Source organism: Cygnus atratus, chromosome 26 (assembly GCF_013377495.2).
Source record: "Cygnus atratus isolate AKBS03 ecotype Queensland, Australia chromosome 26, CAtr_DNAZoo_HiC_assembly, whole genome shotgun sequence".
Classification (NCBI taxonomy): domain Eukaryota; kingdom Metazoa; phylum Chordata; class Aves; order Anseriformes; family Anatidae; genus Cygnus; species Cygnus atratus.
The window spans coordinates 1,955,400-1,980,219 of NC_066387.1; the positions used below are offsets into that span (position 1 = coordinate 1,955,400).

At 57.0% G+C, this 24,820-nt stretch overlaps 4 protein-coding genes across 5 annotated transcripts; 2 read left to right on the top strand and 2 right to left on the bottom strand.

Moving 5' to 3' along the window:
- Positions 1-1,735: 1,735 nt before the first annotated feature.
- ARRDC2 (arrestin domain containing 2) lies at positions 1,736-11,756 on the bottom strand. Of its 2 annotated transcripts, none has more exons than XM_050715631.1 (8): positions 11,235-11,756; positions 5,491-5,557; positions 5,192-5,339; positions 4,753-4,855; positions 4,208-4,464; positions 3,723-3,882; positions 3,315-3,466; positions 1,736-3,211 (listed from the first exon to the last, which is right to left on the bottom strand). In XM_050715631.1, exons 1-8 carry the CDS (start codon positions 11,497-11,499, stop codon positions 3,158-3,160), a joined length of 1,206 nt encoding a protein of 401 aa, XP_050571588.1. In that variant the 5' UTR covers positions 11,500-11,756; the 3' UTR covers positions 1,736-3,157. The 2 variants fall into 2 exon arrangements, with proteins under 2 accessions (XP_050571588.1, XP_035423621.1); XM_035567728.2 differs by lacking the exon at positions 11,235-11,756 and adding an exon at positions 6,160-6,495.
- Positions 11,757-12,001: 245 nt separating this feature from the next.
- Positions 12,002-16,610, bottom strand: LOC118258765 (uncharacterized). The gene is given in 10 exon segments (XM_035567758.2): positions 12,002-12,068; positions 13,269-13,333; positions 13,336-13,443; positions 13,988-14,073; positions 14,595-14,796; positions 15,013-15,131; positions 15,472-15,528; positions 15,531-15,586; positions 15,679-15,723; positions 16,090-16,610. Coding segments are annotated over 10 exon segments (1,326 nt in total).
- Positions 16,611-16,694: 84 nt separating this feature from the next.
- On the top strand, positions 16,695-17,902 carry PEX11G (peroxisomal biogenesis factor 11 gamma). Its single transcript, XM_035567703.2, has 5 exons — positions 16,695-16,792; positions 16,861-17,049; positions 17,136-17,314; positions 17,449-17,499; positions 17,623-17,902. The coding sequence occupies exons 1-5, from the start codon at positions 16,727-16,729 to the stop codon at positions 17,846-17,848; spliced, it is 711 nt and encodes a 236-aa protein (XP_035423596.1). The 5' UTR covers positions 16,695-16,726; the 3' UTR covers positions 17,849-17,902.
- A 2,549-nt stretch (positions 17,903-20,451) lies between these two features.
- On the top strand, positions 20,452-24,097 carry LOC118258728 (ectoderm-neural cortex protein 1-like). Its single transcript, XM_035567702.2, has 2 exons — positions 20,452-22,543; positions 23,507-24,097. The coding sequence occupies exon 1, from the start codon at positions 20,747-20,749 to the stop codon at positions 22,514-22,516; it is 1,770 nt and encodes a 589-aa protein (XP_035423595.1). The 5' UTR covers positions 20,452-20,746; the 3' UTR covers positions 22,517-22,543; positions 23,507-24,097.
- The last annotated feature ends 723 nt before the right edge of the window (positions 24,098-24,820 follow it).

Here is a 24,820-nt window from a genome sequence, read left to right on the forward strand (position 1 = left end):
GAGGGTTGTGAAAGCCCTGCCCAGGGGTCCGTGCCTTGCCCCAGCGCCACATATCCCGACAGGGTATTTTTAGCCCCTCGGGGACTGGAGAGCGCGGCGCTTTGCTGGCAGCAGCCCCAAGCGGCCCGGCCCCCCCTTGGCTGTGTTACTGTCCAGCCATGCCATGGCTTTACAAGAAACCCTGGAGGCATTTGCAAGAATTAGTGCTGGAAAGATCCCTCCCACGTGGGGGCTGGGAGCGGTGCCCACCAGCATTGGGTTTCCCAGCCCGACACATCCCCACGGCTGCCCCCGCAGCCTTCCCATAAGGGCGCAGCAGGCAGGATGCGACCGCGGTTCTCGGCAGCCCTTCCTTCCCCCTCCATGGGAATAAAAATCCCCTTGTGCAGCCAGGGCAGATAATCGGGGTCTGGTCAGCAGCTCTGGGGTTCTGCCCCAGGGAGTGCTCATCCCCGCTGCCAGCAGGGAGGCGTTTGCTGGTGTAGAATGGCTCCCTTGTGCCGTGCCGTGGCATGGCAGAGCGTGGCTGCGTGCCGGCCCCGGGTGGGCAGATCACAGGGTTTTCCCTTCAGAGGCTTCTCTGTGTTCAGGAGGGTGCAGCGCTGTGGTTTGTGCCCGCTTTGATCCCACCAACGTGCCCCGGCACGGCTCAACCGCGGGGACGCGCAGCATCGGCCGCCTCTGCGCCGAATCGGGGCGCGCGTCTCCGCGAAGGGGGATGCGAACACATTCACTGCGAGGCGGCTTAATCCTCTTCCGAGGAAGATTACTCAGAGCAGCCGGGGATGCCAAATAAAATCAGATCCGAATAAAGGTTGCGTGAGCACAGCTCTCTTGCAGGCGAACAGTGCTTGTGCGGGCGCGAGGTCCCCACGTGGACGCGTTATCGCCCCAGCCCGCTGCGGGAGCACGTGCTCCAGCACGGCTGCCGCAGGGATCAGCTCAGAAAAACAAAAAAACAAAGCAACAACAAAAAAGGGGAAAATTGCAGTCTGGTGGCAATATTTTTAAACCGCACAGCTGGTGGAAGACATAACTGACCCGAGCCCTGTTTTGCATGCTGTAAATCTGCTGTGCTCAGCAGAGATGTGGAGCACAGAAATGCCAGGACAAACACAAAAAAATGAGCTTGGTGCAAAGGGAGCAGGTGAAGGAGCCGCTCGCAGCCCTTGTGGGAGCTGGCACATCCCAGCTGGAGCCGAGCGGGCCCCACGGGATGGAGGACAAACACGGCCCCCGCAAGAGAAATAGCAGCAAACACAAGAACACAACAGGACACTCGCGGCACTAAGGCGGTGGTGGAAGAGGGACGAGGCTGCGTGGAGGCACGGAGCAGAGCATGGCTCCGTGACACTTCACCCTTCTCCCCCCGGGTCTCAGCAGACCGCCAGGACCTGGCTTTGCTGCCTGGCCTCGGGCTGTGCTGCACCAACACCGACCACAAGAGCTGGGGAGCGTTTCAGCACCAGCCCTGGGGCTGGGACAGGCTGCGAGCCCCTAACCGGTGCCGGAGGGCAGCGCTGACCGCCTGACCCAGTTAATACCGGTAGTCCAGTTAATACCGGTAGTGGGGTGGATCTGGGCACCCGCAGGGCGATGCAGTGAGGGTCAGAGCACTCCCACTTGACTGCAACATCCCCCAGCTGCCACGGGAGCCAGGGAAGCACCGGCAGAGTGGGTCCAGCAGGAACAGCACAACAGAAAAACATCCACCATGTAAGAGCCAAGCAACAGCTGGGTGTAAAGAATTTATTTCAAACAAAAATCCCCCAACTAAAGTTGTACAAAAAGAACAATATCAGAGACAAGAGTGGTCATTATAAAAGTGTTCACAGATACAAAAAGTCCTCTGAGCAATCCCCAGTGAGCCGAGCACGGTCCCAGCACAGAGGATGACACACGCCCGGCTTTAGTTCTGCATGGGAAGCGAGCGGCCCCATGGGCGCTCGTCAGGATTGTCTCAGAGAGGGAATGCAAAGGTCCCCAGCCCCCAAACTCTGCCCAGGTTATGCCAGAGGGTGTGGGGTCAGCCCCAGCAGGCACACTGCAGCACCCGGCTCGTCGGCTCCCCCACCAGCAGCACTCACCCTGGGAGCACAAACTGCTGCTGCGCCTTCCTCACCGTGCCGGGGCTGCCGGCCCCTCTGCGGGCACAGGATCAGGCCCCTCCTGAGCAGGTCTCCTGGCCCTGGAGGGCTCAGTTCAGCTCCACATCTCCCATCAGCTTTTGTGGCTGCTGCCAGCCTCGGAGCAGACTTCTTTCTGGTTTCCTTGGCCACCACGGAGCCCAGCAAGAGCACCCCCCGTGGTGGCACCACAGGCGAGGGGCTGGTTTTCAGCCCCAGCCTGGGGGGGAGGTAGCAGCACATGGTGCACGTTTGAGGCCAGCACGCAGGAACCGGCTTTCACATTCTTGGTAAATGGCACCAAAATGCCACCGCACATCTCTGCTGCTTTGGAAACAAATTCATCCCCCCAGTCCTCTGCCCTGACAATAATCCATGGAAGTCTCTACATTTTTGGCCAGGCTGTTAAGGCAGCTCAAACCATTCCCCCTGCAGGCATCACCAGGCTTGTGGCAACATTTCTCAGCAGCGGACAAAGGCTCTGCTTCATCTGGCCAGAAAAAGGCCTGTTACTTTCTTAGGATGCTGCAGTCCTGGTGAGCTACTGCAGGAGAAGGGCTGCACCCGCACCACCACGGGAAGAACTCAGCACAAGATTATAAAATATTCTCTAGTAATCCTGAAAAATACCTCCAAGCTCCTGCTTTCTGTGACAGGAGTTGCCAGAGCACAGCCACAGCAGACAAGGTGAGAGCAACCTTGGCTCGTGCCAAATGTCCCGTCCGAACCCCAAAATGCTGGGGTGGTGATTAACCCTCCACATCCCGCCTAACTGCTCACACCGCAGGGTCTCACGTGCTCTCCTACCACACACGAGTCCACACCACCAGCCAGCCCTGCAGCTCGGTGTCAGCCCGTGGGACAGTCACGGCAGGAGCACGGAGGGCAGCGATCACAGACGGGGTCTCAGCGCTGCAGCTCTGGTCGCTCAGCCACCGCTCGGGCGCCGTTCCCAGACCGAAGGGCTGCGAGGGTGCAAGCTTTCAACCCGATGGGTTGTCACGCTGTCAGCCACATCCGAGGCACTTCTCTCAGCAGGTCATGCAGCGTGGACGGATATTGTCTGACGGTGGGTTTGGATCAATCTGCAAAGCCGAATTTAGAGTCAAGAACCCTGGCAGCAGTCACATCCCTCCCATCTCCCTCCAGCCCCCAAGCCCAGGTCCGCAGAGCTGGGGGATTTGTTACCTCCGAATACAGCGGAGGTGGTCGGAAGCGAAACTCCTGGATGTAGGCGAAGAAGGGCCCTTCCAGGACACCGCCGAGTTCGCTGCGGCACGGCGGAGCCAGGCTCTGCTCAGCCTCTGGGCTGGACACGACTGACGAGTATTCAGGGGGAGCTGAAGAGAGGAAAAAAAGAAAAAAGGCATCAGGGACTAGAACATGCAGGTAAAACGGCTTCAGATTCACTATTTCCCAAACCCTCCCAGTTCTTGGTAAATGGCACCAGTTCAGAGGGAACCCACAATTGAAAAATTAAGTAAAAAATGCAAAAGCTAGTCCTGGAGCAAGGGGCAAGGCTGAGAACTTGCTCTGCCCCTCTCTATCCCAGGCAGAGGTTTGCAGCACCCAGGCAGATCCCAGGGAGACGCTCACCCTCCGGCTGCTCCGGGATGGTGCTCAGCCAGTCCAGGTTGATGCTGTACTGGCTGCTGACGCTGGACGTGCGGCTCCCGAATGGATGCAGCGGGATTGTTCCGATGACAAGCGGCAGTTCGAGGAGCAGCTTGGACGTCCCAGGAATATCCACACAAACCTGCAGAGACAGGAGACAAGAGGGAAACTTAGCTGTTGGTGTTTTCCCAATCCAGAGGGGCGGATCTTTCTTCCCCAGAGCGCCAGCTCAAGCTGGCCAGAAGGGAATTCTTGTGGTGGGATGCAAAGGGAGATCTCCAGAACAAGCCCTCATCCCCTGCATGCCGTGGGGAGGTGCACGGGAGGAACCCGAGACCTCACACAAATCACCAGCCCCAAAATGCTCTGCAGCAGCCCAAAGTGGGCACGATGAGCATGGCTCTGGTGAGACGGGGAGCACAACCAAGAGCTGAACCTTCTACACTGGTCCCCACCAGGTCCCTCACCTTCAGGGAATATTCCACTTGGATGATGCGGCACTGGAGGATGGACGGCCCCACCGGTGGGATCTTCAGCGCCCGCCCATGCCACACTTCCCGCTTCCCTGCTGCGATGGAGTCACCAACAATGCTGGTCACCACCGACTTCTTCTGCTTCTTGGCGCCCCGAGCAATGAAGGTCTGAGTCTGGATGATGGCCGCCTTGGGCACCACCGCCCGGCTCGTGCAGTTGTCGATCTCAGCAAAGATAGGGATGACCTCACCTGCCAAAAGAGACGTGCGTGTTGGAGGAGGGGAGACGGAGCCCAGTCCTGCCCGAGGAATTCCTGCACAGGATCACCAAGGGCTCGTCCTGCTGTCTGGCACAAGGCTTCGTCTAGAAGGAGCGCGTCCCGAGGAGGCCGCTCGCATCAGGTGCGCACCCTAATGGTCTCTGATTTTGTGCCAGCAGGCGAGAGCCCAGCTCGCGGTGACCCCAAGTCCTCTCCCACCAAGGTTTACCCCAGGGCCTGCAGAAGTTCAAGGGCACCAGGTCAAGGTGGGGTGCTCACCTGGGGTGTAGCCTTTTCGGTCTATCTTGGCAGTCACAGAAACCTGGCCACGATTGCAGTACCAGGCACGAGCAAGTTTCTCCTTAGCACCTGCCTGCGGAGCCTGGAAAAAAGGGACATATTTAAGCTATTTAGAAAGAAACGATGAAAGACAAAGCGAACACCTCCCTGGCGCTGACAACCTGCTGGGGAGCATCAACAAGTTCCTAGGAATCTTATGCAAGATGCTTTCGCAATGCATTTAAGTTCCCAAAAAACAAGAGGCACAGATGACCTCCGTGCTCCTCGGGGCCCAGCCCAGGTAGTGCTGGAGGGCACAAGTCACGGGGGACAAACATTCCCTCTGGACATCAGGCCCGTGACATGTTTGACAAGCTCACTTTAGGCACTGGCCACATTTTAGATGCTGCAGCCCCCAGGCGGAGCAGGGGGAGCTCACCAGAAGCGCAGGCGTGTTGATGTCGATGGGTTCGATCACGGTGAACTCCTTCTTCACCTTCTTCACCGTCGACCAGGGTCTGTGCAGTTTGGCTTTCACCCAGTAGCGCACGCTGCCGTGCTTTCCCTCGAAGGAGGTAGCCAGGGTCCTGTGTAGTGTACAAGCAGTGAGCAATTCAGGAGGGCTCTGCTGAAAGGTTTGGCTCCAAGGTGCCCTGTCCACCCTCCCCAGGACCTGTGTCATGCACCGAGCAGCTCCTCTTCCCCTTTACATTGAGGCAACAAAAAACACGAACTTACTCCGGGAGCTGGAAAGTGAAGGGGAACTCGTGCCTTCCTGCCTGCAGGACGGTGACTTCACCATTGTCTGTGGGCAAAACAGATTGAAGACGATTATCTCACATCTGCAGGACTTCCTCCCTGAGCAAATTGGTGGCGGAGCAGTACAGGCAGGGAAGGAGCAGCACGACAGTGCTGGACTATTTCTGCCGGGGTTAAACTGCAGCAGCAGCAGCAACAACAACACAGCTGTGACCCGCGGCCAGGCACGTCCCACGGGCACCGGGCTCTGCTCTCCGCACGCCCCTGTGCGTGCAGTGCCTTGGGGAGCCGGGGGCTGCCCGGGTGGGCTCTGCTTCACCCTGTGGCTGCCCAGCACCGCAGCTTGGTCACTTGGAGCTAAGGAGGGTGACCGAGCACCCTGTGCCCTGCAGGGCTGCACCCACCGTGCTCGGTGGGGCTGGCTGGGACCCCTGGGGCTGCAGAGCCTGCAGCTCCCCAAGGTTGCTTCTCCAGAAGGGATGGGATTAGAGGAGGGTGGGGACACCGAGCAGGGTGCCCCCAGCTCCCCAAGAGCCGGGCTGCAACCCTAACCATAATCCCAACCCTAACCGCAGCCCTAACCCTAACCCTGGAGCCCCCAGCCCCAACTGCCCCCCTCGCAGCTCGCCCCCCGGCTCCCCGCGGTACCTGGCGGGGCCAGCAGCGTGTCTCGGTGGCTGAGGAACTCCACCTGGTCGCTGTAACTCTGCGTGTAGGCGGTGCTGGAGCCGGCGCTGCGGGACTCGGTCCAGTGGACGCGGGCGGCACCGACCGCCCGCAGCCGGAGCGCCCCGAGCCTCGCCGCCGCCGCCAGCTCCAGCAGCACCCGGCCGGCCACCGCCTGCCCGGGGCTGAAAGCGGCCGGAGCCCCCCGCTCCGCACCCTCCAGCACGATCGCGAAGCGTTTGAGGCGGTCGAAAAGCATGGCGAGATGGCGGCTCCGGCTCCCGGCCCCGCCGCCCCGGCCCCGCTTTTTAAGTGCCCGGCGCGCCCGGGGGCGGCCCCGACGGGGCGGGACGGGGCGGCCCCGGAGGGTGCTGCAAAACAAGGAGGAGGCGGCGGGGGGCGGCCCCCCCCCCCCCGGCAGGATGGGGCTCCCCAGGGCTCGGCACCTCGGAGGTTGCGGTGCTGAGGTGGCCGAGGGGTGGCGGGGCTTCGGCTGGTGGCGGGGATGGGGTGGGATGGGGCAGGATGGGGTGGGGATGGGGCAGGATGAAGCAGGGATGGGGCAGGATAGGGCGGGATGGGGTGGGATGGGGTGGGGATGGGGCAGGATGGGTTGGGGATAGGGCAGAATGGGGTGGGATGGGGCAGGATGAGGAAGAGAGAGAGCAGGATGAAGCAGGGATGGGGTAGGGATGGGGCGGGATGAAGCAGGGATAGGGTAGGGTGGGGTGGGATGGGGCGGGATGGGGCAGGATGGGTTGGGGATGGGGCAGGATGGGGAAGGGATAGGGCAGGATGAAGCAAAGACGGGGCTGGGATGGGTTGGGGAGGGGGCAGGATGGGTTAGGGATGAGGCAGGGATGGGGCAGGGACAGGGCAGGATGAAGCAGGGATGGGGCAAGATGGGGCAGGATGGGTTCAGGATAGGGCAGGATGAGGAAAGGATAGAGCAGGATGAAGCAGGGATGGAGCAGGATGGGTTGGGGATGGGGCAGGATGGGGCAGGATGAGGAAGGGATAGTGCAGGATGAAGCAGGGACGGGGCAGGATGCGGTGAGGACGGGGCCGGGGGCTGAGCCGCCAGCCCCGCAGGGACCACGCAGAAGACACGTGTGTAAGAGCGGCGTTTGCCCCCCGTACATCAGCCCCTCTCCGCTGCGGTGCTGCTGTCCCCGCGTGAGGAAGGCTTCTGGCTCCCACCACGGCCATGTCCCTGACCCCGCACACCCCAGACTCTGCGTTCTCAGGCTCGCAGCCAGCGGCTGTGACGGGGGATTTCTCACCCCGCTCGATAAGCACTCCTCGGAGCGGCAGCGCCTTTCCGTCCCGTTCCCGCAGGCGGGAGCCGAGCGCCGCGCCGCACACAGATACACGCACGTCTTTCCCAAGAGCCGTTCCCAGGGGTCAGAACAGGCTGCAACTGGATCTCGGCTCCTCGCACGGCAGGGCCGGGCCAACTGGCGATGAAGGGAAAGCTGGTCTGGGACATCGCTTTGCTTATTTCTAAGAAATGAAGTACTGGCTCCCATTCAGCTTGTGCAATTACACAGTGAGCAATGCATCTTCCCCGCGCCTTTTAACCAGGGAAGCGCTGGTTCTCTACCAGCTCGTGCTGGGGTTTGTGTGGTGCTGCTCCAAAACCCAGCGACAAATTATACCTGCGTGGGCAGCGCAGGGGTCTCGCTCCGTCATCAGCATCTGCTGCTGCTGGTGCTCGGTGGGGGTAAAAGCATGAAGCTGTTGGTTCTTAGCACGGGCACCACCATTAGCAGCACGCAGAGATGTTGTAAAAGGGGGGAGTGAGGCAGAAAGTGGCCCATGCCCCCTCCAAAAGGGTTAATGCAGCCTTAGAAGCTTCCACTTTAAACATGATTGTCACATTTGCGAAGCAGCAGAGCTCTCCACCCCGGGCACGGGCTGGGGATAAGACAAAACAGGCAGGCATTAAAATGTTACTCAGCATTTGGCTGCAAAAGCCTGGAGGATTTTAGAGTTGCTCCCAGCCGTGTTGGGCAAGTCCTGCTGTGCTGAACTGGGTTGATCTCAGCCCCTGAAAATGAGCTGGGCTGGAGCCTCGCAACGCTTTAGCTGCCTCCAAAGGCAGACTGGAATTGTCTGCCCCCCCCGCGAGGGCAGGGGACCGCATTTTGTTTTACGTACGTGACCGTTTGCTGTCACGAGCAAATATGAATCATAGCAAACACTGCAAGGGGAGCCCGACAGCAACGGGAAAGAAGGAAGGAAGGCACGTCACGGCAGGAGTTAAGCGGTGACGGCAGCCCTGGGAAGGCGCCCGGTGTCCCCGCCTCGATGCATGGTGGCACTGGAGGTCGTGTGGGCCCCGGGGGGGGGGTCTTGGAGCTGCGGTGGGGCTGAGACAGCTCCGTCCTGTGCTTTGCACATCCCCGCTGCAGCCCGTCAGCGCGCAGCCCCCAGCCCGTGACTCAGCCGTCGCCCACGGGATGCGAATCTCTGCAAACCTCCCTCCCGTGCCGCATCTACCGCCGCTCGCCTCCGCCGCACGCGAGGCTGCGAAGCCCCGCTCCGACCTGCCCGGGACCCACGGCACCGGGGGTTGGGGTGGTGGTGGTGGGGTCTCTCCTCTCCCCAAGGACCTCCGGCTGCAGGGCCCAGGGCCACCACCAGCTCCCAGGGCTTTCCGTGCCCACAGCCGGCTAAAAGCCGGCCGGGCTCCACGCAGGAGCCATCTCCAACTCATCAGCCCCACCTAGAGTCTGGCCAGGCTGAAACCAGCCCCAGCAGGAGCTGACAGCAGCTCCCAAGGAGCTTCTCCTTCCCCTGCTCGCCCTGGGGACCCAATGGCCCTGGAGCCGTGCAAGGCTCTGCCAAGCAGCCGGGGTGCAGCAGGCAGGACGAGGCAGCAGCTCTACCTGAGCCGATGCGCAGGACCTTGCACAAGCGGCACGCTCCCAGCGTGAGGAACAAGCCCCGTCCCTGCTGGATTCACGAGCGTTGTGTGCGTGCCAAGACCAAGGTGGCTGCCCCGCTGCGGAACGGGAGCCTGGCGTGCGCTTAGCCCATGTGCCTTACCTCTCCTGAGGTCTCCCTAAATAACGGGGCTCCTAGAGGCTGGCCTCACGCTGGGGCAGGAGCCTGCACCCCTGGGCAGTGCTGCGGGACCCTCGGGCGGACAGGATCAGTGCACAGAAAGCACCGGTGTTTCCCAGGCCCCTCTCACATCACCTCACGAAGAAGCAGCCGGGGCCTTGGCTTTGCCCATTAAACCCCTATCTTCTCCTCTCTTCCTGTCCCCTGTTTACACAATATACATTCAATGGCCCTGAAACGCAGTCCGCACATCCTCCTTCCATCCTTGCTCACGTCTCGAAGCACAGCACCCCCGTGCCAGCCCTCACCACCCTGCTAGGAAACTGCAGATAAAGTCACAGCTGAGTGGAGAGCAGAGCGGAGGGCGCTTATCTCCGCCTGGCTTCCCTCCTCTGCACTGCCTTGTTACCATGACAAAACCTGCATTTTTTAAACACCACGCAGACACAGTTGATCTCATCGAGAAGCAACAAGGGAGCAGTCACTGGGCCTGCAGATGATGGCACGTTTTCACCAGCCTCTCGCTAGCCAACCTCAGGAACGTCCTCACGCTGCCACCGGTGACCGGGAACAGAGCAGGAACCCAGCGGGATCCACGGGAAGGGATTTTGGCCGCAGAGCAGCCAAAAAGCCTCCTTAAAGCACTCCTGTGATCACAGGCCCGTGACCCTCTCACAAAGGAGAGAAGGAATCACTGTGTGGACACAGACGATAAAATCACAGCCCGCAAGTTCTGGCGAGGCTCCCTGCTCCCCACGGAGCCCACTTAAACTCTCCCCACGCAGTAGGCGAGGGCCAGAAGCCATTAGCTCTGAGCTACAGGACTGCAGGGTGCTGGCAAGGCCAAGCAGCTCCTGTAATTCCTCCAGCCCTTGGCTAAGCGCCCTCCTCCAGCCGGCTCCGGGGGCTTGTATAATACACAGTCCTAGCAGCAGAATGCAGACGTGCTCGCGGCAGCTCGTGGCTTCTCTACAGACATTCACTGCAGGGATAATGGGGAATAAAACTCACCCTATACCCTTACAGCTAATGCAGCCACCATCCAAACAGTGTGATGACCACTCAGGATCTTCTCCACTGGAGTTCAGGGAGCGGGCTTCTCCCACATCCTTAAGTGTCATCAGGCCGCTTAACACACTTGCAGCTGCCAAGGGGCCATCCTTAGGCACAGCACAGACGAGCCGCTGCCAAAAAGACAGAAACTCTGGAGTAATGCAGGTGTTTGGAGCAGGTGGCAAGGTACAGTCGTCCAGAAAAAGAGAATATGGCCCTACAGTGCAGTCTAGGGACAAAAACACCTCCAGAGCAGCAGCTGCCATCACTCCTGCAAGCTCTGCGTTTGCCAGCTGGGCCCTTGGCCGCCAGCACAACCACATGGCCTCAGTACGTAGTATTAGGCACCCTAATACACCAAGCAGGACAGGCAATAAAATGGCATCGGAAAGGGGAGGAGGGCACAGAGCCACGGCTGTAACAATATCATTGTGGGGGAGGATAAAAGACAAGCACTTTCATAAGGCAGAGTTAACGAGCGGATGGACAGCTGCGATGTCCCGTATCCCTTGGCTCTGGATCATTTCATCCCAACTAGGCAAATAATTCAAGTGGCTTGTCCTCATGCAGTAGATCCAAGCAACATGCCAGCTGGGCATGTGGTTCCAGCATCAGAAAACTGGAAACAAATATTTACTGAACTACTAAGTGCTCTTTCCACGCTTGTGAACAGACACTTCTATTTGCACTTCCCTGTGCAAACAGAACAAAAGCCACAACCCTTTCGTGCTCACCAGCCCCGAGTTTGCAGGCGACCTCCCAGAGACCAGCAGCAAAGAAACCCTTGGCAGAGGCCGAGAGGGATGCTGCTGCTTGCAGGTGGCACCAACCTTCACAAGAAGGGTGGAGACCTGCCCAGAAGGGGTGCCTGCATCCCATGGAGGTATCAACCCAACACCCTGTAGCACACAGCCACCCCTGAGCCCCAGCCTTACCGGGGATGAGCTGGCAGCGGCGGTACAGGAAGGTCTGGAAGGCTGTGTAATCGTGGTAGACGGTGTTGAGCCCCACGCTGTGGCTCTCCAGCCAGTGCACGAAAGCGCGCCCGCGAGCGCACACCTCCAGCGCCCGTAGCCGCAGCGCACCGCGCAGCTCCAGCCGCACGCGGCCGTGCAGCAGCTCCCCGCTGCCGTAGGCACCCCACGCTCGCCCGTCCTCCAGCTCCACCGCCAAGCTCCGCACGCGCCTGAGGGGCTGCATCGCTGCTGCCCCTGATTATCCGGGCAGCTCTGGGAAGCAGGCTGGTCCCCACTTTGGGCAAGCTGGACAGGCACCTGTGCGGCCCTCCAGGGAAGGGAAGAAAGAGCAAAGGCTGCCCCGAAATCCTTATTTACCCCTGCCCCTAAGCGGCCCAGCCCTCCAGGCCTAGCTCTCCCAGGGCTGGACTGAGACCCCGTTACATGGTGACGCTTTAGTGCTGACCCCGTGTGTGAGGCTGGTGCAGCGCCGAGGAGGGGGCCACGGAGGCGAGTGACGCGTTTTTAAGCCGAAGGAGAAATAACGTCACGTTGTCTTATCTCTGAGTCACAGGCGCTGTTGATGTGCCACTGGTACGTGCTGGTGGCTCCGTCCGCAGGGAGCTGTCACGCACCGCCAGCCGCGCTGGCAGGTTTCATGTCCCTGGGGGAAGCATAGGAAGGCTGTTTGGCCTTCCCAAATTCAGGCATTCCTGAAGCATTTCTGGAAGTGGATGGAGAGGGGTTTAGAAAGCCAAGACCCTTATCCCAAAAGTCAGCTTCGCTTTCTGTGTCTGAAATTGCATCAAAATCCATGTGAAAAAAGAAGTAAACAGCCTCAGGGTCCTCCCAGCAGCAGCTCCCCAGCCAGCTGGTACCCCCAAAAGGCTGATGTTCACCATTTAACAACCCCAGTGACCCACAGCTGTTCCCGCAGTAGTGCAACAGGTGGCAATGCCACCTCAGGGTCACATAAAAGCTATGGGGCAGACCCGTAGCGTATGCAAGTCCCTGTTACTACACCAAGTGATGCAATCTAGGCGTTTGAATCGAGGTGTTTGCAACGTACCAGTGTAAGACACGGATGTGAGGTGCCTGTGGGAATTTGCAAGGCTTGAGTGTGCAGCTTCTTTGAAGTACGTGTGGAGCACAGAACGTCCCTCTCCCAAGAGATGCAGAGTCAAATCCCAAGAGGAAAGCACAAGGGGTTTGTGGGCCCAGCCCCTGCTTACGTACAGAACGCAGCGATTGGAAATGATTTAGTAACGCCTGCTCAAATGCTTTGGTGTTGGTTTGCAGCACACATGAATCAAGTCTGTCCGCATCAAAAGGCCAAGAAGAGCTTGTGAAGTGGCAGCTGTGACAAGGCACCAGCTGACCCTGCTCACTTGGCCTCCCAGGGGAGGGAGCTGACCGCCCCACACGGATCCCGCTTCAGAATATCTACAGCCCAAACAGAGTTAGTGCAAGCTCAGCATTCAGGAAATCCACGTGAGCTATCAACTCAACAAAAATACACTGCTCGTCGCTAGGAAAACAGCCCACTCATCATAAGCTGGGGAGGGCTACCTCTCTGTCCTACTGTTCACTGGCCTTTGGTTTCAGGCCTTGACACCAAAATCTAAACAGATAACAAGGGAAGATTCCAGCCCACATACAGCCCTGACAGTGCCTCTCACTTTGCCTCTGATCTCTTGCCCTTCCTCTGAGCTTCCCCTACCCCACCTGCTCCCTCCTGCCCCAGCACCCGCCCGGAGGCACTCTGTGGGTCTTGCAACCCACAGAAATGTGTCACCCACGTCTTTGGGCTGATCCCCAGATGTTTATTCTTGTTGTCACAACACCTTGTGTCCTCATTCAGCTCTTGAAATAAATGTTACCTGTAATAACACACAGATGGGCCGAAAGCAGGGCACCAGAAGAGCTAGGTAAAACAACACAGAGGCAGTCGATGGTGCAGGAAGTCCTGGGCAGTCAGCGAGAAAGGGGGAACATCACGGTGCAAAGACCACCTTCCTCCAGGGGCAGTATCCTTTCAGGGTCCCCAGTGGGACGCGGCTCACTTGGGAGTCTTCCGTTTCTGCTGGATTTCTGCTGGGCCTCTGGACTTAGGTGTGAACGCATCCTTCTGCTCTGTGCTGAAGAGGTCCTGCGCCCTCCAGGGTAGCACCAAGGGCGAGCATTTCATCTGAGGAGACACAAGGGCTTTCAGCGTGGGGTCACAGAGCTGGGGAAGAGGCAGGTGGTAACGTGGAACCTGGCAGCCCCCACATCTGAGCCCCATAGTGGCTGCCCAGAGGGTTGTCCCCCTGAGCAGCCGAAGCCTGTGCCTTCCTGCATCCTCTCTCTATGGCAATTGCTCAGTCGTCTCTGGTGGTGGTGCAGAGACATTACCCTGACTGGACGCCTCTGGACATGTTAATTTATGCCTGAGATTTTCCTCTTCTGATCCTCTGGGAGGACCAAAATCACCTTCCCCCTCCCTCGGCTTAGGTCTTAGTCACCCGTCCCTCCCCTCCCTTCAAAGATTTTCTCAGCTACAACTCTGCTCCCCACAGCGCGTTTTCTAAAGACTGGATGCAGACAGGATTTGATGCATGACTGTCCCACTTTAAATGGCTCAAGAGCACACATCAAATCTGATGATGTTAATGGGGCGGCTACAGCTTCCCTTTGTATAATCCTGCTTCCCTAACCTGCCCGTGGTAAACGCAAGCCTATTAATGCTGTACCTGCTGTAGCATGTCTTCAGATAGTTGCTGTTTCTGCTGTCGGTGTGGGACCAGCATGGCCTGCGTGGCTGTGACAGGACTTTCATCTGCTCACAGATTGAAGTAAAAAGAAAATTCAAGCCAGTAAATTAGGAGGCAACATCAGAAAAGCTTTGCGGTTTGACTTGCAGTCGCAGATGTGCATGCATTTCCACTAACGAGAGGCAAAGACAGGCTTTGCAGTCAGCGCTTCGAAGAAAACCTTTGGCAAGCACACAATTGCAGTCAGACAGTTCTCAGAGTGAGGAGGTAAATGAAGAAATTCACATGGAAGATACAGGAATATCATTCCATGTAGTAGTTATGTGGCCAATGAAAACAGCAATTGCCACTGTGATCTGTTCCACATCTAGTAAAACAAATGGATTAAAAACAGATACATGGTGTGAAGGGACCTCTCTCAGCTGCAGAACCACTGGTTCACGTCCCAGAAATCACTCATGTCACCATCTGAATATGCTAACAATTGCTGTATGATAACAGTGAATGACTACGGCTGGCACAGGCATCAAGGTGATGGGTAAGCAAGACATCCAGCACCACGACAGTCTGAGCAACTCAGTCTTACTGTGGTAGTTGAAGGGGATGTGGCTGTGACGTTGATTCTTGCTGTCTCCTGTCACCCTCTGGGTCTGGCGTGGTGGCTGATAGTCTGACTGCTGCGTTGTGCTGAAGTAACAGGAGCCTGAACGGTCATCTCCTAAGCAGATGCTGCTTTGATGTTTCTGCATTAGCAAGTCAGGCTTCGGTGAGAAGTTCCACCTGCCAGTCTAGAGAACACAAGAGCTGGCTTTAACAGAAATAGGCTGTAGCTGGGAAAGGTGCCCTGTTTCACACTACATCCCCATGCAGCCCAGAGTCTAGCATTGCCACCCAGTGTGGAAAGGGGAGAAGAGACAATATTGGCTTAAGGAGGTGCCAGAAGAGTGTGCATTAAAAAGGAGAGATTCTCCACCAGAGAATCACCTGCAGAGCTGGGAACAGACCTCTGGGTAGAAGAACTGCGTCGTAGTCATTCTTGCTAGCGCACGATTTCTCTCAGGGTCTTCGTCGCCTCTGGGGATGGATGAGGCATTTTTGTTTGGACGAGCAATAGCTACAGGCTCTGGCAAAGGCAAGAGTGAAAGATGTCAGAGAACTCCAGCCTCTGAACAATTTATAGCTACAGCCGTTTCTCCACATGCAATAGAGCACAGGAATAAATGCAGGTGTTTAACCTGCAAGGGAAGTAGGGTGAGAATGAAACTGAACCTCACTGTGAGGATACTGGCACTGAGTACACAAAAATGATAAAATATTAAAAAAAAAATTGTATACATACAATATCCATGTATTGTATCTTTTTGTAATTATATCGTTAAGAACAAGTGATAAAACCCACCGTTCATCTGGTTATAAACATCAGCAGTGGTCTGTGCATTGTCTGTGTCACAGACTTACCCTACCTAGATCGTGTACTGGGAAGAGCTCTGATGTTGACGTGGAAAATCTGGTGCAACCACCCCTAGCTGCAGGTTTGTGTGGCGGATCTGGAAGACAGCACTCTCCTTGTCATAGATCCTGCAAGATATCAGATATGAGCTGCTTAAATAGCAACGTTCATCAGAAGGAGCAGCTCCTGGAGATGCTGGACAGGCTATCCTGCTGAATACCTGTACTTCCTCTTGTCTGGAACAGTGAACATTGATTTCGTACTCCTGAATCAATTTAGTACAGTTAAACAGCAAAGCAATGAACACCAGATTGCAACAAGGTGAACTGCAAGATTGCAGAACACGGATGTGGTGCATCAGAAGTGATGCAGGTTTGGCGTGAGAACTGCAACATCTGAGGCTACAGCGAGCAAAGATGTTCTCTGCTGGAAAAGCTTGGCTGATGAGTGGCTCTAGTTAGCACAAATAAACTTGTTTTATAAGCATCAGGTTGATTTATTCAGCTATGAAATCAGAAAGTAAAATACCCAAATCATGGTAACAGCTTTAATTGTTTGCAGCATGACTCTGAGGCATGCCACCAAAAATCCCCGCAGCCCTTTAGACTGTGAGGACAACTCACCCCTGTACACACGACTTGCCCTGGCAACAGGCTGGATCTCGTGTGCTGAATATGAGAAGGTGTAGACGGATGGAGGGAGCCTTATTTTCTCTCTGTCTCCACAAAGAACGTTATCGCTCCACTCCTGGCCTTTGGGAAGAGCAGCTCTCTGGGGGGGGGCATCAGGACAGGGGTAGCTCTCTCTTGTTGCTGAGATGAGGACCCGGACGCGGGGGTCCGCGTGCATCCGGATGCACAATGCTGGGGGCACAATGGGGGCGACCAGCTCCAGGGGCCACTCTGGAAAGGCCAGGAGCGTCTCGGAGCAGAGCTCCCTGCCCGCAGCCAGCCTCTGGTTCAGCACATCCCCGCTGCGGGGCTGCGCGGCCGGCGCCGGCCTGTGAACCCCCCAGAAAGGGGGGAACTGAACGTGAGAAAACGGCCGACGGGCCTCCTCGGGGACTCCGCGGCCAGCCCCCAGCTGCAGGCGGGATCCCTGCAGGAAGGAAACACCCGGGCTGGGGTCTGAGGGAGGGCACGAGGCCGCCATCCCCACACGAAGGCCTCGACGGAGCCCCGCAGCCGCTAGGCCTCGTCACCATGGCGACGGCCCCGCTCCGCCATGTTCCCGGCCTGCCCCGCGCGCCCCGACCAGGAAGCGTTGCCATGGCGGCGGGGGGGCTCCGCGGCCTGGTCGCAGCCCTCGAGTCCTACCGCGGCCGGGACCGGGCGGTGAGTGGCGGGGGGCGGCCGGGCAGGGCCCGATCCCGGCTGTTCCTCACCGGGCTTTGCCTCCGCAGGTCCGCGCGCTCTGCTATGGCTGCCAGCTGGCTGGCGGGGCGCTGGGAGGACGGCGGAGCCCCGCAGCTGGGCTGCCCGGGAGCCTCCTGGCCGTGTCGGCGCAGCTCAGCCACTGCCGCACCGTCCTGCGGCTCTTCGACGACCTCGCCATGCTCAGCTACAGCCGCGGCTACGGGCTGGGGCCCGAGGTGAGCGCAGGGCGGCGGTGGGAATACTGGGAGCAGCCCCGGGGTGGAGCGCAGGTGTGAAGGCGTGCCCGCCGTGCTCCCCGCAGGACGAGGACGTGCTGGTGCGCGGGCTCTCGGTGCTCTGCAACGTGGCCGACCAGCTGTACTACCCCTGCGAGCACGTCGCCTGGGCGGCCGACGCCGGCATCATCCGCGCCAGCTCTAGCAAGTGGTGGGATGCGAGCACCAGGCTCTGGGGCTTCTCCCTGCTCCTGGGTGTCCTGCGGTAAGGCCGGCTGGGGAGCGGGCTGAAACGAAGGCGCCTCTCCGCTGAGATGCTCACGGATGAAGTTAACACTAAAGTAAAGTTCTCCCCTTCGATGCTACAGGGGAAATAACTTTAAATCCGGTTGTTTTCAGATCCTTGAGAATTTTGTTCCGGTTAAGAAAGAAGCTGAGGCAGCAGAAGGGGTAGGATTTCTCTTCCTGGCTCTGTGTCTGTTTCAACCCAGATATTTTTATTCTCATTTGTGAGCCATCAATAATTATTATTACGCTGTGAGCTGTTACTAATACTGTTCTTGCTTTCAACAGTACATCTTCACCGCAGGATCACAAGAAAATGAAAGCCCAAGTGAAGAGCGAAGTTCTGAGCATCGTCAGTAACATGGCAGATCTCGCCAATGCCATCCACTGGCTGCCACCAGGATTTCTTTGGGCTGGGCGGTTTCCGCCGTGGCTAGTAGGACTCCTGGGGACCATCTCTTCCCTGATTGGTATCTACCAGGCATCTAGAGAGGGCAATTCTGGAGCTGTATGAGCCATATTAAGCCTCTGGAACCCAGTTTTTACATGGTAAAAATGCATTTATTGGGGCAGGGTGTTTTTAACTTTCCTGGCTATCGATGATTGTAATTCTGTGCATCCTGTAATTGAGACTGTAATCGAGATCCCTTTTACAGAGAGGATCACTTATTTTATTACTCTTTGTCAGAGAAATCTGAAATCAGGTTAGTCATCTGAAAATTGACAAATCTCATAGGATTGATGACATAGAGGAAAAAAGTTGTACTCACTTCCATCCTTCCTTCCTGCACTTCAAAAGACAAATGCAATCCTCCGGTCTTTGCTCATTTAAAAGAGCACGAAGTCAGTGTTTGGTGGAGAAATGGCCACGGTTCTTTTACTCAAAACTTCCAAGGGATGGATTCTGCAAGTTCAAGCTCCAGGCTCAGCACTTGGTCCCTCATCTGAGCCAGGGAGGGGACCTTCATCACAGAAGCTTCTCTGTCAGATATTTTGGTGCTTGAGCCCAGAGCAGATGCCCCAAGCACAAAGAGGAGCAGGTGGCAGAGGGATGCGGGCTGTTTAGTTTATGACAGTTGTGTTTCTGTAGAGGTGATACGGGAAAGAAACAGCAACTGTAAGCAACGCCTTACTAAGCTTTCTTCCAGCCTCTATTACTCATTTATGGAGAAATACTGTGAATTGAGACTTCTCAGTTAAACCAGAACATGCAAAAAAAAGTGCAGAGGCTTCAGCTGTGCCTTTGTGGAAGGCCACCGGGTGGAGCTCTTCCACCGAGCTCTGCAAGAGCCAACGGACTTTTTAAGAAAAAGAAACGAATTAATCACTTTTGAAAGGACCGGTCAAACCAATGCAAGAATGAGTTTTACAGGCATATTTCTAAGCAGTGCCAATAATAAATGAGCTGAATGCTTCAAAAGTGGCCTTGAGTCATCATTACTTCTGATAACTAGACAAATGTTATTTATCTGGCTGTAGAAAGCCCCAAACTGTTTCTAGGCAACAAAACACGTTTGTTCTGTGTTAGCTGCAGCACCCCCAAGGGCAGGCAGAGACCATCTGTTACCCGCCTTTCTTCTAGCGGAATAATTCAAAGCACCTGACTACTTTAGCTTTTCACATAGCTGCATCTTTTGAAAACAGTTCTGCCTAGTCCAGGCAGTGTTTGTGCTCCATGCCGCTCAGTTCCACACAGACCACCTTTCCAGGACGTTCAGCTTTATTTTTTTTTCGGCATGGACACGGGAAACTCTCTCCTACCAATGTTCAAAGAGCATAGCAAGGCCTTGATACTCTTTATCCTTTGCCCTGTCCTTGCTGCCCTGCTTGGTTGTTTATCTGGACCTTCACCCTGCTAAGTGACAGCTCTGCCACAGATGATGTCTTCGCTCAGAAGTTGGTGACAGATTTGCAGGTGTCTACTTGCAGTACAACTCGGCTTGCTGGCAGCTATTATCTGGAAAAGGCTCTTCTTTCTGTAATCACACCGCAGGTCTTGCCTCGAACTGGGTGGAGCATCTGGGTACGGCTGCTGACAGACAGCTGTAGCTGTTGCCCAGTCCTGTCCTCGGATGTCACCAGCTGTGACATTGCAGTTTTTTTAAAATATGTCAGATCCTATACGCGTGTGTTTGAAACCTAGTAAAACCACTCCTTCAGGACATGCTGTTCTGCTTAGCATGGGACAAGGTGTAGTTACAGTCATTTAAAAAACAAAACAAATGTGCCTATGCAAACCGCCTCTGATGCAGAAGTAGTAAAAACAAATCATGCTTTTAATGTAGCGAAAGGATGCTATAAACTGGTTTATGTGCACTTGCGTTATGCACTTCACGTTGTCACGGAGCTTTAAGCTGCGGACATTAAAGCTCAGGAGGTTCTCAGGTACGGGGCTGTCTGAACCTAGCACTGTCCTGCTGAACCGTTTTGCACCCAAATGACCCATAGTGTTTAAGCAGCTATTGGTGGCGGCTGCTGGCTGCTGACTCCGCGGCAGCACTTGCTGCAGCTGACTTTGTCTTTTTTGCACAAGATCTTACGGGGGCAGAATTGATCCTCCCGGGAACCTGCCGCTGCTCTTCGCTGTTACGGCCCTCAGCTCTACTCAGCTCTTGCTTTGCCCCACGCAGGAAACATTTGCTGAGCAGGGATGGTTTGTTCCGGCCGTGACCTCACTTTGTCAGCAAGCCGCGGTGCGAGAGGCCATGAGCAGATAGCGCGGGTTGCTGATAACGGCTCAGAATCGTGGCTCCTGCTTTATGGCCCCTTTATGGCAGGGCGACAGCGAACAAAGCTGCAACCGCGCTTTATGGGTGGCAGATCTGGCGTGCCGCTCCCCTCCCCGGGGCTGCTGGAGGCCTGCTGCGGAAGGGAGGGGTGCTCCTGCCCCAAGGGTGCGGGTGCGGGGGTGGGGGGCAGCGCTGCCCGGCGCCGCCCCGCATAGGAGGGCGATGGGAGGGAAAGGGTTAACGCGCCGCGCATGCGCACGCCCGGCCCCGGGTTCTCATTCACAAAGAACGAGCCGCGGGCGCCGCAGGCGGTGATTGGCTGGCCCGCCGCGGGGGGGCGGGGCTTGCGGCGGGGCGGCCACGCGGCGGCTGCGGGGCGCGGCGGCAGAGCGGGGCAGCGGGCGCGGCGGGCGGAGGCGGCCCGGGGCTGAGCCCGGTAAGGAGCGGCACCGGGGGGAGCACCGGCACCGGGGGGAGCACCGGCACCGGGGGGAGCACCGGCACCGCCCATCGCCACCCGTTCGGGACGCGGCAGGCCCCGTGCCCCGTCCCGTTTGGGTCCCCGGCCGCCGGGCACCGCGCTGCCCCCGCCCCACCGCAGGACTCGTCCTGCCCGGAGCTGTTCGAGCCTCGCCGCTGACCCCCCCGCCCCCGGTTATCCCTCGCGGAGCAGCCTCCCCACCATGTCCGTGAGCAGCCACGAGAACCGGAAATCCCGCTCGAGCTCCGGCTCCATGAACATCCAGCTCTTCCACAAGCCGGGCCACGCCGACAGCCTCCTCACCCACCTGAACCTGCTCCGCAAGCGGCACCTCTTCACCGACGTGGTGCTGCGCGCCGGGAACCAGGCCTTCCACTGCCACCGCGCCGTGCTGGCCTCCTGCAGCCGCTACTTCGACGCGATGTTCAGCGGGGGCCTGAAGGAGAGCAGAGACGCCGAAGTCAACTTCCACGACTCCCTCCATCCCGAGGTGCTGGAGCTGCTGCTGGACTACGCCTACTCGGCCCGCGTGCTGATCAACGAGGAGAACGCCGAGTCCCTGCTGGAGGCTGGGGACATGTTGCAGTTCCAGGATATTCGGGATGCTTCGGCCGACTTCCTGGAGAAGAACCTCTACCCGGGGAACTGCCTGAACATGCTGCTGCTGTCCGATGCCCACTGCTGCGAGCGGCTGCTGGAGCTGTCCTGGAGGATGGCGTTGGCCAACTTCACCTCGCTCTGCAAGACCGAAGACTTCCTCCGCCTGCCCAAAGACAAGCTGCTCGAGCTGGTGGAGAGCGAAGAGCTGGAGGTAGAGGACGAGACCCTGGTGTACGAAGCTGTTATAGGCTGGATCCGGTACGATTTACCCCGACGCCACGAAGTTCTGCCGGAGCTGCTGCGCTCCGTCCGCCTGGCCCTTCTCCCCGAGTCCTACCTGCGGAAGCAGGTGGCCTGCGAGAAGCTGGTGACCAGCCACAAGCTGGGGGAGGAGATCGTGGCCGACGCGGTACGATGCAAAATGAAGATCCTGCAGAACGATGGCCTTGTGACGGGGTGCTGTGCCCGGCCCCGCAAGGTCAGCCAGGCCCTGCTGCTGCTCGGTGGCCAGACCTTCATGTGCGACAAGATTTACATGCTGGATCATAAAACTCGTGAGATCATTCCCCGTGCTGACATCCCAAGCCCTCGCAAGGAGTGCAGTGCCTGCGCCATCGGGTGCAAAGTGTACATCACGGGCGGCAAAGGCTCCGAGAACGGAGCCTCCAAGGATGTCTGGGTTTATGACACCCTCCATGACGAGTGGGCGAAAGCTGCACCCATGCTGGTGGCGCGGTTTGGCCACGGCTCTGCTGAGCTGGACAACTGTCTGTACGTGGTGGGGGGTCACACAGCAGGGAGCGGCGCCTTCCCGGCCTCTCCCTCCGTCTCCCTCAAGCAAGTGGAACACTACGACCCCCAGCTGGACAAATGGTCCTTGGTGGCCCCTCTCCGAGAAGGCGTAAGCAACGCCGCCGTGGTGGGGGCCAAGATGAAGCTGTTTGTTTTCGGTGGCACCAGCGCAAACCAGGAGAAGCTGCCCAAGGTGCAGTGCTTTGACCCCTGCCAGAACCGCTGGACTGTGCCTGCCAGCTGCCCCCAGCCCTGGCGGTACACGGCCGCAGCGGTGGTGGGCAGCCACATCATCGTGATCGGGGGGGACACGGAGTTCTCTGCCAGCTCCGCTTACCGCTTCCACAGTGACACCTACCAGTGGTCCAAGTTTGGGGACGTGACCGCTAAGCGCATCAGCTGCCGTGCTGTGACATCGGGTAACAGACTGTACGTGGTGGGGGGCTACTGTGGGGCTCAGCGCTGCAAGACGCTGGACTGTTACGACCCGTCATCCGACACCTGGAGCAGCGTCACGACAGTGCCTTACTCCCTGATCCCCACCGCCTTCGTCAGCACCTGGAAGTACCTCTCTGCCTGAGCTGCGGTGCTGCGAAGAATCTGGAAGGTAAATGGTTGTGTGTCAACGGAGAGCTGCTCCTTAACTTTGTGCTGCGTGAGGGTTGGACTCTGAAGGGCAGATGCGCTGTGATCCTGGCTGGAGTTGTCCTAGAGAACAGCCTTGTGCAGGCAGCGGCTCCAGAAATGTGCTTCTAGGCTGGTAGTTTGAGATCTCAAACCCTGCCAGAGAGAGCATCTTTCTAGACGCTCAAATGCCGTGGGGAGAAGATTAGTATAAATAACAAGACGCTTAACCTGGCGTCCTAGTCCTTCCACTGAGTCTTGGCCTATGCAAAGATTTTGGGGAATGCTATCTGCGAGCAGGATTGGGTGTCCCTGGTACAAAAAGCTCGTCGAGCCGATCACTATGTTAACACGCGGGCTGGCGGGGGGAGCTCGGGCAGACGGTGTGGTGCCACGAGGGGCTGGCTGCTGCTTTTAGCACAGCTTCCTCCTCCTGGTGCCACAGTTAATCTGCTAGTGGCACCCAAATGTCTTGTGGGACACGAGGGCTATGAGCTGGTGCCAGAACAAGATTATAGCTGGGATTTAGTCCCAGGATGGTTGGTAATTGCATCTGTAAGACAAGCCCTGTCTACATATAAACATAGGCTTTCTGCACTTCTCATTACTCTCTGGTGTCCCCTTCAAGCCATTTCTTTCCTGCTACGCAGCAATTAACTTTTTTAAAAGTTTGCAACTGGAATTAAACCTTCCTAGACACTTTTGGCAGAAAAGATGCCAGTGAATCACAGATCCCCGCTTTTTTTTTTTCCCCTTGCAAGAGATCTGCTAACCAAACAAACTTGTTTAATAAGATGATCTGTAACACCTATAGAAAATTCTTGGCTGCGGAGGGGAAGAAGCAGTAGTCATTCCACAATAGCAGATTTCTCTGTTGGTTTTGAGCCCTGGGGAGCATTCTTGGGTTTAGTGCGCACGTCTCATAATGCTCTCTTCTGCACTACAGGCTTCACATCCGATTTTGCCAGTTGTACCTCATCAAGGACCCAGACAGAAGACATGGGCAGTAGGAGTGCCTCCCTGCTACCCAGCAAGTCTGAACTGTCCTGGATGCCAGCCCTTGTACAGATCTCATGAGCAGCAGCAGGGCTCAAGGCAACGCGGCTTTGGCTCTGAACCACTTTTGTAAATCCCCTTCATTCAGAACAGGGAGGGGACAAGCATAGAGGGGCCCCTGTGGACTGGCAGCTTGCGCTGTCCCTTGAGACGGCACGAGGTTTCCAAGCTTTCTGCTCATTCATGTGATGATCTCAGACCGGGAGCCAGAGGATTGTTTTCTACTTTCTTTTAATATTTTAAGTGATATTTTTACTGGAAGGGACAAAGGAAGCTCTTAAGTAACTGGCAGCAGGCTCTGGGCTGTACTGCTGTCTGATAGCTGTGACTTGGAATGCAGTCAGCACCAGAGGCAGTTGCCTGAAATGTCTTAACATGTGACAGTACTTTGCCCATGGGCTGGTTCTGTACTCTTTTTTATACAGCAGTTGTGTGTGTTTATTACTTAGACTGGACCTACTTCAATAAACCTGAATAAAATCCACTGTGTCCCTTGCCTGTTCTGTATGCTTAATCTGCAAGTTCTCCCAGCCCGCACCTGAGGTAATGCTTAGCAAAAGTAGTGAAGAGCATTCCCTGCTTGAGAGTCCAAGCCTTAATCTGCAGGCTCAGATCTTCCCGTGTATTTGTAACACAGGCCAAAGGAAGGCTCAGCTCCCGTACTGCCTTCCAGCTTTAAAGGACCACAACCCTGTTTAGAACTCCAAAGTTTAAGCTATTCTCTGCCTTCACCTGCTCATCCTTGCTGCCCAAAAACATAGAGGAAAGAGCTGCCACTTCTCTCCCAAGGTGCTGCCTGCTCTGGGCCTGCTGCAGGCAATTGTGGGGCTGCTGTAGGAAGGAATAGCTCTACTAAAGGTGGGCGGTATGAGGCAGAGGAATCAGCATGGCCGGAGGAAATAGGCACTGAAGGTGCAACCAAATGTCTCGCCACAGAAGCATGGTTTGTGAGCAATTATTCAATTTCAGGCAGAGTTAAATAAATCAACGTCACAGCCATCCCGAGCTGCTAGTGTAGGCAAGAACTGGCAAGACTGGAAGGAAAAGCCGCCCTCTTCGTGGTGGCTGAAGAAGATAAAATGACTTCATCTCCATCCTGTTTTCTGATGCCTCTGCTCTTTTCAGCCCCCAGGCTGGGCCTTTTCCCATTCACTCCTGCTGGGCTGCCTCGACCCCACACAACAGCCTGCAGGGAGACGAGCCC

Coding starts and splice junctions, on each gene's coding strand:
- LOC118258728 (XM_035567702.2), top strand. CDS start 20,747: ATGTCCGTGAGCAGCCACGAGAACCGGAAATCCCGCTCGAGCTCCGGC.
- ARRDC2 (XM_035567728.2), bottom strand. CDS start 6,436: ATGCTTTTCGACCGCCTCAAACGCTTCGCGATCGTGCTGGAGGGTGCG. Junction 5,558..6,159: donor CACGCTGCTGGCCCCGCCAG/GTACCGCGGGGA, acceptor TTTTGCCCACAG/ACAATGGTGAAGTCACCGTC. Junction 3,212..3,314: donor CACCTCCGCTGTATTCGGAG/GTAACAAATCCC, acceptor TCGGCTTTGCAG/ATTGATCCAAACCCACCGTC.
- PEX11G (XM_035567703.2), top strand. CDS start 16,727: ATGGCGGCGGGGGGGCTCCGCGGCCTGGTCGCAGCCCTCGAGTCCTAC. Junction 16,793..16,860: donor ACCGCGGCCGGGACCGGGCG/GTGAGTGGCGGG, acceptor TTGCCTCCGCAG/GTCCGCGCGCTCTGCTATGG. Junction 17,315..17,448: donor CTGCTCCTGGGTGTCCTGCG/GTAAGGCCGGCT, acceptor GGTTGTTTTCAG/ATCCTTGAGAATTTTGTTCC.